The sequence below is a fragment of the Nicotiana tomentosiformis genome, chromosome 2 (assembly GCF_000390325.3).
Source record: "Nicotiana tomentosiformis chromosome 2, ASM39032v3, whole genome shotgun sequence".
Lineage (NCBI taxonomy): Eukaryota > Viridiplantae > Streptophyta > Magnoliopsida > Solanales > Solanaceae > Nicotiana > Nicotiana tomentosiformis.
The window spans coordinates 193,302,474-193,313,206 of NC_090813.1; the positions used below are offsets into that span (position 1 = coordinate 193,302,474).

Consider the following 10,733-nt stretch of genomic DNA (forward strand, 5'->3'; position numbering starts at 1 on the left):
CACAACGCTGCCTTTCGCCGCCGTCGGCTTTTAGCAGCCAAACTTATATTTATTTATTTTAATTTTAATTTATGTCCCACTTGTGCACTTCTTCCAATCACAAGTCACTCGACTGATGGAGCTAGGGAAATTAAAGGGACGGTGTGACTTGTTAAACTTTAAATATTGTATATTTTATATACAATATATTTTTACTTATTATCAATATAGTTTAACCTATTATAATATGTAATTATCATTTTTATCAAATTATTAATTAGTGTTCATTATAAAAATTTACCTATAAGTACCTTATGGCTGCCAGAAACCTTGGGAAGTTTTTAAAACTTTATAATAAAGAAGCAAGCGTGTACCTTGCCAAACTTACGCTATAAAAATAGATCTATCAATTGAGGAGGCTATACATTAATCATAAACAAAAAGGTTTTAATTAGCCAATAATGAATTGATTCTGACTATGTTCTAATTGATCACTCGTTTGCTATAAATAGATGGAGAAGGATAGACCCTCCTTACCCCAAAAAGAAAACAAAGTAACTCACGAGAAAGCATATAATGGCTGTTCACAAAGTTAGTTTCCTCGCTCACCTACTTGTTCTTGGTAAGATCATTTTCCTTTGTCCTTTTTTCCTTTCTTTTCTTCTTTGATGTAGAACTGTTGTTATTCCTTAAGATTGTCTATGTGTAATCCTTTAATTTGTGCGAGTTACTATTATTGGTTTAACCCTTCCTTCAAATATGATATTAAAAAAATAAGGGCATGCAAATAACTAACAAATATAGCTATGTTTATTGTAGGAATGTCTCTACTACTTTTTGATGCCAAGGCTTGTACCAAAGAGTGTGGTAATTTTGCCTATGGGATATGCCCGCGTTCACAAGGAAGTCCGGAGGATCCCATATGCACCACTTGTTGCGCAGGCTACAAGGGCTGCAACTATTACAACGCTAATGGAACTTTTATTTGTGAAGGATTGTCTGACCCCAAAAATCCAAACTTTTGTCCCCAATTTTGTGATCCAGATATTGCCTATTCAAAATGCCCGCGTTCAGAAGGAGAGACGATAATTAATCCCACGGGATGCACCACCTGTTGCTCGGGCTACAAAGGTTGCTACTACTTCGATCAGGATGGCAAGTTTGTTTGTGAAGGAGAGAGTGATGAACCCAAGAGTTGTACTACGGAATGTGACCCTAGAGTTGCTAGCATAAGTTGCCCGATTTCTGGATTGGTAAAGCTTAATCAAGAATGCATCAACTGTTGTAACGCAGGCAAGGGTTGCGAACTCTATGATAATGGTGGATCTTTAATTTGTACTGGTGGGGAGCCTCAAACCGCTGCTTAATTATTTCTAATCAGTGATCTGTAATTATTGTATATGAAATAAAAGCATGATAACTAGATATATATGCACTGTCATGCTAATCTCTGTAATGTAGGCAGCGGAGATGTTTTCCACAGCTTGCGCAAGAACATGTCCAAGAATTTAATGAATATTATGAAGCACTAGTTTCTTTTACTTCTGAACTCTATCGTACTAGTAGTTAGTTTACTTAATTACTTTACTTTTAAAGGTCAAAAAGTGAAGCTTTATACACTGCTAGAAAACTGTCAAAACCCGTCCACGGTCGAAAAATAAACCGACCGATTGCGGTTTGAAACGAGGTAAATTGGTCGCAAAAGTCAAAATATTTGTCACAAAGATACCGACCACCGCCGGTCGGAAATAGTGGTCCCACAACATAAAAACAAAAATTTTGACCGATGTCGGATGGAAATTGGTCAATCTTTGACCAAGACCTTGTCATACTTACATACTATCTACCAAAATAAGTTTTAATTAAAAAATTTCAAGTATACCAGCCGAAATCGGTCGGAAAGTTGAAATTATTTTTTTCCGCCCAAGTGCAATTGGTCTTTTAATATAACAAAAATTATATATATAATTTACCGACCGATTTCGGTTGATATTATTGTTGGATTATTTGTTATTTACAATATCTACAAACCGAAATCGGTCGGAAAGTTAAGTCGGTATTATTGTTAGATTATTTGTTATTTACAATATCTATATATATATTTAACAATACACACACTCATTTATATATATGTATGTATATATATATACACACACACATAATCTTGAATGTTTTATTCTCGATCACCTTATTAGTACTTTACTCGGATACTTTATCAGTGGATCAATTGAAATTCAATTATATTCGATTAAAACTTACTATAACACATTTAAAAACAAAGTGTATAGTTCTATAAGATATAGTGCTATATTAATACTTAAGTTTTAGCAATATGTATACTTATATTAATATTGCATATGTTAATATAGCATTAATATGTATACATATGTTGTTGTTGCTACAACTTAAGTATTAATATAGCGTATTAATATGTTGTTGTTCCTACAACTTAAGTATTATATATATATATATATATATATATATATATATATATATACACACACACATATTAATGTTATATTAACATATGTAATATTAATATAAGTATACATATGTTGTTGCTAAAACTTAAGTATTAATAGAACACTACATCTTATAGAACTATACGCTTTATTTTTAAATGTGTTATAGTAAGTTTTAATCGAATATACTGGAATTTCCAATTGATCCACTGATGAAGTATTATCCGAGCAAAGAACTAATAAGGTGATCGAAAATAAAACATTCAAGACTATATCGATTGTACACATCTTGGAGCATCTAGTCACTCAGTATACCGGAGCATGTAGTCACTTAAACTTCAAGATTTGTTTTCTTATTTATTCATCTATCAAGCATTCGATCGATGTAATGAACAGTTGAGAATAAATCATCAACCCTTGTCATATATATATGTAAGTGTAAATAATCATATTATAACGACCCGGTCGGTCGTTTCGATTATTACAACCCCGTCTCCCCATTTATTGCTCAAATTCTGCTTTTCGGTTGTTATTTGACTTGCCGGGTAATTGGTTCGGGTTCGGAGAGATTTTGGAATGATTTGGAATACTTAGTTCCAAGGTTTAGAACTTAAGTTGAAAAGGGTGACCGGATATTGACTTATGTGTAACGACCCCGAAAAATTTTTGCTAAGGAAATTAAGATTTCGTGGTACCGAACTAGGCTTACGTGTTTGAGAATTTTAGACTGCGGCTCGGACCTTTTGGGTTGAACAATGCGCCAATGAGTAAAGAAAATTTTTTGCCGGAAAAAACATTTTTGCGGCTTACTATGCGGTCGCAAAATTACTCTACGGACCGCATAATAGCTGCAGAGTGAATCAGAAGTGGGGCAAGTTTGGAGGAAGGTCTGTGGCGCATTATGCGACCGCAGACCAGTTCTGCGGTGCATTATGCGACTGCAGACTAGTTTTGTGGTGCATTATGCGACCGCAGAACAGGTATACAGACCGCAAAACGTTCGCAAACTGAAATAGTGTTGCCCAGTTCCGGAGGGCATTTTTGCGACCCATTATGCAGGTCGCAGGAGCATTATGTGGTCGCATATGCGACCGCAGAGTGTGTTTCGGGGCTTCATTTTTCTGACTTTATAAACCCGACCCCATTCTTATAAAACACTATTAGGGGTGATTTTGAAGAGTTTCATCTGATATTTTAGAGAGAGGTGAGAGCATCTTAGAGAGAGAAAGTGAAGACCTAGCCATTTGTCCATCAATTCTTGTTCAAGGTTTGAAGATTTCACAAGGATCTTGCTAGGGCTTCAAAGAGGTAAGAATTTCTAACCCTAGTCTTCAATTTCGAGTTTGGGTAAAGATGGGTGATTGGGAGTATGATTCTTGAGTGTAAGAGTATTATTTATACATACACGTACCAATAAGGTTTGTGGAAAGATTGTTGAGTTCAAATGGGTAAAGAATGGGTTGAAAATGATAGAAATCTTCAAAGACTTTAATTGAAGATTTGAGGGTCGAGTTGATGTCGGAATTTGGTGAAATCTGTATGGTTGGACTCGTGGTTGGATGGGCATTCATATTTTATAATTTTTGTCGGGTTTAGAGACGTGGTGCCCACAGGAGATTTTTAAGTGCAATTTCGGATTTTGTTGAAAAATTTGTATTTTCATATGGAATTAATTCCTATAATTTGTATTGACTGAATCGAATTAATTATGACTAGATTCGAGGCGTTCAGAGGTCGATTCGCGAGGCAAGGGCATAGCAGAATAAAGAATTTCACGGTTTGAGGTAAGTAACAGTTCTAAATCTGGTTCCGAGGGTATGAAACCCCGGATTTTGTGTTATGTGATCGATTTTGAGGTGACACACATGCTAGGTGATGGGCGTGTGGGCGTGCACCGTAGGAATTGTGACTTGATCAAATTCCATGAAATTGTGTAATTGAATAATCTGTTGATATCTGTACATTCTCCATGTAGTGGAGAAATTGAGCCACAAATCATGTTCAGATTATGTTTTGGCACTATAGGGATCCACAGAGATCGTGTACATGTTGAATTATCTGCTAAATTGTTATTTTATACTCAGTCACAGTTTACTTATTTATTTTATCTTAGTCTCTATTGTTCATTATTGATACATTATATCATTTCTGTTGGGGCTGATTTTCATAATTTCTGAGAGCCCGAGAGACTAGAGAGATTTATGACTGAGTGGGGCCGAGGGACTAATTGTGATATATTGATACTATACCACGTGAGTTATCCGTACAGCACGTGAGTTATTCATGCAGATCCATATATTATACTATAGCACGTGAGTTGTCCGTGCAGCACGTGAGTTGTCCGTGCAGCACGTGAGTTGTCCGTGCTGATCCAGATATTATACTATAGCACGTGAGTTGTCCGTGCAACACGTGAGTTATCTATGCAACATGTGAATTGTCCGTGCGGATCCAAATATTGATACTATAGAACGTGAGTTATCCGTGCAGCACGTGAGTTGTCCGTGCGGATTATAGCGCTTGGACTGAAGGAGCCCCTCCGGAGTCTGTACATACTCCGAGTGAGCACAGGTACCTACTGAGTGCGAGTGCTGAGTGCTGAGTGAATGGAATGGATGAGTGACTGTGGTCCTGAAAGGATGCATTTGATTTCATTATTGTTGCACTTCAGCTGTCATGTATCACTGTTTTGGAAATTTCTAAGAGATATTAGCTTATGTTTCAGTTGAACTTGACATGAAATTACTTTTTTGGCCTTAAATGTTAAACTTGAAAGCATGCCTACCTTATTATGTTGGAAATTACTGTAATTGGACTCAGTTGTGAAGCTCGTCACTACTTTCAGTTCTTTATTTAGTATTGTTACTTGCTGAGTTGGTTGTACTCATACTACACCCTGCACTTCGTATGCAGATCCAGGTCTTCCCGGACACAGTGGGTGTTGATTTCTTCGCACGGTTGATTATCCGGAATCACAGTGGGTGTTGATTTCTTCGCACAGTTGATTATCCGGAGATTCCGAGGTAGCTGCCGGTGTTTCGCAGACCTTGTCTCTCCTTCCTTATCTTCTTGATTACTATATTTGGTCTCAGACTATTATAGACCGTATTTTCTAGACTTGTAATTTATAGATGCTCATGTACTCTATGACACCCCGATATTTGAGAATTCCGCATTATGTTTTGGGTTTTCTATCCCGGTTATGAGAACTTTCACTATTAAAACTGCTTTAAATTCATTCTTGTTAAAAGTGTTGGAAATATTTGTGAGAAATCGGCTTGCCTAGTACTACGTCAGGTGCCATCACGATATGTTAGGAGTTTGGTTCGTGACATATATATGAAATAAAATCATACACTCTATTATAATCTACTACATGTCTACGGATATGAAGTGTAATTTATACGAAAGCACACAGATGATAAACATTATAAATATACTTGATCGAGTTTAATTGAAATAATCGTTATATCCAATATGCTATGATACAGTTAGTGTCGTAGTAAATAAATAATAAAGAAGGCTCAAGCATCTGAGAAGAGTAGCTCCTTGCAGTGTGTGGGTGTGTGTGTGTATATATATATATATATATATATATATATATATATATATATATACATACATAATTAATTATATATTATACAGTACCTATAATTAATATTTGAGCGATCGAGTCTAAGTATCGGCTATAACACATTTAAAAATAAAATGTATAGTGTTATAAGATATAGTGTTATTTTAAAACTTAAGTTGTAGCAACAACAACATATACTCGGTCAAATCCCATGTTGTTATGTAGCAACAACAACATAAGATATAAAATGTATGTATGTATATATATATATATATATATATATATATATATATATATATATATACATACATACATACATTATATATTATATAGTATCTATAATTAAATATTTTTTTAAAAATCTAAAATTAAATTATCGACCGACTTCGGTCGGTATTTAAATTTTTTTTTTTTTAATTTAACATTAAATTACCGACCGACTTCGGTCGGAATGGTCTTGGTCAAACGAGCCAAAGGCCACTTAAACTTACTGACTGATTTCGGTAGAAAATTTTTAAATTAGGTTAGCATCAGACGGGTTTTCCTCCATTTTCCTCTTTTCTCTATCTCTCTTCCATCTCTCTTCTTCTCCTCCCCATTGTCGCGATTCCCCCAAATCCCCACCCAAAATCAACTCATATCTCTCATCTCACCCAAAAACAAAGCAGTTTGAAGTCTCCCTCTCCTCCCCCGCCACTGTTCCGCCGGCCCCACTGCGTCCTCCGCCACTACTGCCTCCTCTGCCACCTAAAATCAAACTCCCCATCCTAGTATTTCAAGGTTAGTTATCTATATTTTTTAATTTAAGTAATTTTAAATATTTTAATTATATAAATTAGGGTTTAGTTAATATTTAATTAAATTTAGTTATATAATTGTGAGTTGCCTTGTCATTGAACCTTTGAAATATTTCATGAGTTATCATTTATCATTTAGGATTGTTCATATTAGAAGAGTTCATATTTGTACTCTAGCCCCTCTTTGTGCACGTGATTTCGGTTGGTATCCCCAACCGGCAGATTATATAATCCCAGATGAAATCGATAATCTCCTTTTCCCTAAATTTCTCAAATGCATGTGATTCAATCCACTTAGAGATGTAAGCAGTGATAAGCAATATGTACTGAGCCTTACCGGGTGCCCATGGTAAATGACCTAAGATATCCATTCCCCACTTCATGAACGGCCAAAGGGAATGGGCCGGGTGAAGAAACGCTCATGGCTGGTAGATCATCGGAGCATTTCTCTGACATTCGTCACACTTTTGAACGAAGTGCTTTGTATTTTTCTTCATTTCGTTCCAGTAATACCCGGCCTGATCAATTTCCGTACCAACGATTCTGCTCCGGAGTGGTTTTTGCAAGTCCCCTCGTGTACTTCCTACATCACGTAGTCGGTCTCTCCGGGCCACAAGCATCTTGCTAACGATCTGAAAAATGACCTTCGGTGCAGTAGGCCTTCAAACAAGCAAAACCTGATAGCTATAGTTAGAAGGGCCCTTGATTATTTAGGATCCGATAGCAGTTTCCCCTTCTGAAAGTAATCCACGTATTTGTTTCGCCAATCCCAGGTCAAACTTGTTGAGTTTACCTCAGCATGACCGGCCTCTATTACTGAGCTCATCGATTGCACCACCATTCAGGAGTTAAATTCTTCGAAGTCCACTGATGACCCTAAATTAGCCAGTGCATTGGCCTCACTATTTTTATCTTAAGGTACATGTTGTAGCGTCTATTCTTTGAATTGATGCAAAACTATTTATAATTTATCCAAGTACCTTCGCATCCGGTCATTTTTTACTTTGAATGTTCCGTTGACCTGGTTAACAACGAGGAGGGAATCGCACTTGGCTTCGATAACCTCAGCCCCCATGCTTTTAGCCAATTCCAGACCTGCAATCATGGCCTCATACTCCGCTTCATTGTTAGTCAATTTCACAGTTTTAATTAATTGCCTTATTATGTTACCTGTGGGGGGTTTTAGCACGATACCCAACCCGGACCCTTTCGCGTTGGAGGCAATGTCCGTGAATAGGGTCCAGACCCTCGAGATAGTCCCCAAGGCAAGTAATAATTCTTTATCGACCACGGGAATCAGGGCCGGTGTGAAATTGACCACGAAGTCTTCCAATATCTAGGACTTGATAGTTGTTCGAGGTTCGTATTCAATATCGTACTCACTAATCTCTACGACGCACTTTGTTAGGAGGCCTGAGAGTTCAGGTTTATGCATGGCATTCCTTAATGGGTACGAGGTCAAGACACATATAGGGTGACATTGAAAATATGGTTTTAGTTTCCTAGATGTTCTTAGTAAGGAAAGTGCCAATTTTTCTAGGTGTGGATACCTCGTTTCGGCATCCCGTAGGGTTCTACTAACATAATATATAGGAAATTATGTACCTTCTTCTTACCGAACTAGGATACCACTTACCACTACCTCAGACACTGCCAAGTAAAGGTATAGCTCCTCGTTCGCCTTCAGGGTGTGCTACATATGAGGGCTTGATAAGTACTATTTGAGTTCCGCCAAAGCCTTTTGGCACTCCCGGGTCCAAGCGACGTCACTCTTTTTCCTTAGTAATGAGAAAAATTAGTGGCTTTTATCCGATGACCTGAAAATAAATTGGCCCAATATGGCTATTCGCCCCATCAGCCTTTGCACTACCTTGACGTTGTCGACCACGGTGATATCTTCTATGGCCTTTATCTTATCCGGGTTGATCTCTATTCCCCGGTTAGATACCATAAAATTGAGGAACTTGCCCGAGCCGACTCTGAAGGAACACTTCTCTAGGTTCAACTTTATATTGTATTCCCTTAGTATGTCGAAGGTTTCCTGCAAATATTTCAAATGGTCCTCTGCTCGTAGGTACTTAACTACCATATTGTCAATATAAACCTCCATTGATTTCCCTATTTGTTCCTTGAACATCCAGTTAACTAGGCGTTGTTATGTGGCACTGGCATTTTTAGCACAAATGGCATCATGTTATAACAATAAGTGTCGAACCTAGTTATAAAAGAAGTTTTATCTTGGTTGCCCGGGTCCATCTGTATTTGTTTGTACCCGGAGTAGGCGTCAAGAAAGCACAATGTCTCGTGCCCTACCATTTCATCGATCATTCGGTCGATGTTTGGCAAAGGAAATGAATCATTTGGGCATGCCTTATTCAAATCCTTATAATCTACACACATTCTAAGTTTGTTTTCCTTTTTAGGTATGATGACTACATTATCTAGCCAATACGGGTATTTAACTTCCCGAATGGAACCTATTTTTAAAAGTTTAGATATACCGTCTTTGATGAATGCGTGTTTAACCTCGGACCATGGCCTCTTCTTCTGCTTAATTGGATGGAAGTTCGGATCCAAACTCAATTTGTGAGTTGTTATCTCTAGTGGGATTCCTATCATATCTAAGTGCGACCAGACAAAACAATCGGCATTAGATTTAAGAAAATCAATGAGATTTTTCCTAAGCTTGGAGTTAACCACATGCCCCGGTATACCTTTCTATCTCGCACATGCTCGAACAATATGACTTGTTCAAGTTCCTCAATTGTTGACTTGGTGGCATCAGTGTCATCAAGTGGTACGAAGGATCTTGGGAACCTTAAGTCATCTTTCTCTTCTGTTGGACGGTCATCCAGTTTTCCCAGCTCGATCGAGGTCGAGACCTGTGATTGCTATTTAGTTCCTTTCACTCCGTTCGGTCCCTTATCTTTTGAGGTCATGCTCGCGGTTACAGGGATCACTTCTTTGATGACGAACATCTCATTTGCGGCTAGTTGTGCCCCGTATAGTGTTTTGATTCCCCCTGGGTTTGGAAATTTCAACGCTTGGTGCAAGTTCGATGGTACCACCCTCATGCTATGAACCCGTGATCTCCCGAACAAGGCGTTGTACCTCATGTCCCCCTCGATCACATAGAACTTTTCTTGTTGAGTGGTTCTGACCGTGTTGACCGGTAAGGTGATTTCTCCCTTCGTTGTCTCGCATGCCATATTGAACCCGTTCAGTTCTTGAACTGCTGGTATGATCTGATCCAACAGCCCCGGTTATTCCACGACTCTCCGTCTGATGATGTTGGCCGATTTACCTAGATCCATTAACACACGCTTAACTCGAGATTCATTAATGAGTACAGATATTACTAGTGCATCGCTATGAGGTTGAATGATGCCCACAACATCCTCATCACTAAACGAGATGGATCCTTCCAGAACGTAATCTCGAGTTAGTTTTTCTCTTGTGATAGAAACTTTGGTGCATTTCATCATCAGACCTTGGGGAACATCTACTTTTCCGATAATCATATTAATCACATGTTGGGGTGTTTCCTGTTCGACCTGCTTGTTCGCTTCCCTGTTCTTGAAATGACTTTTGGCCCGCTCACTTGGGAATTCTCAAAGATGTTCATTGTTGAACAAACAAGCCACTTCATCCCTTAACTACCGACAATCCTCGGTTCTATGCCCGTGAGTGTCGTAATATTTGCATATCAAATTATGATCCTGTGCTGGATCAAACTGGAGCAGCCTCAGCCATTTGGTCTCCTTGATGCGACCGATTACCGATATTATACTTGTCACATCAACATTGAAGTTATATTTCGATAGCCTCGGGCATCTCTGACTCCGAGTGATCTGTCGAACCCATTTCTATTCACCAACCCTTGATTGCTTGGACCTTGATCATTTCTTCTGTCGCTCTTGG

The 10,733-nt window shown here is 38.1% G+C and overlaps 1 protein-coding gene across 1 annotated transcript; it reads left to right on the forward strand.

Moving 5' to 3' along the window:
- The first annotated feature begins 461 nt into the window (after positions 1-461).
- LOC104093997 (proteinase inhibitor type-2) lies at positions 462-1,520 on the forward strand. The gene is made up of 2 exons (XM_009599835.4): positions 462-601; positions 799-1,520. The coding sequence occupies exons 1-2, from the start codon at positions 556-558 to the stop codon at positions 1,344-1,346; spliced, it is 594 nt and encodes a 197-aa protein (XP_009598130.1). The 5' UTR covers positions 462-555; the 3' UTR covers positions 1,347-1,520.
- Positions 1,521-10,733: the final 9,213 nt, after the last annotated feature.

What these genes read in the sequence shown, in the direction of transcription:
- LOC104093997 (XM_009599835.4), top strand. Translation starts at nt 556, where the DNA reads ATGGCTGTTCACAAAGTTAGTTTCCTCGCTCACCTACTTGTTCTTG. An exon ending in CGCTCACCTACTTGTTCTTG is followed by an intron (nt 602 to 798) that starts GTAAGATCATTT and finishes TGTTTATTGTAG; the next exon opens with GAATGTCTCTACTACTTTTT.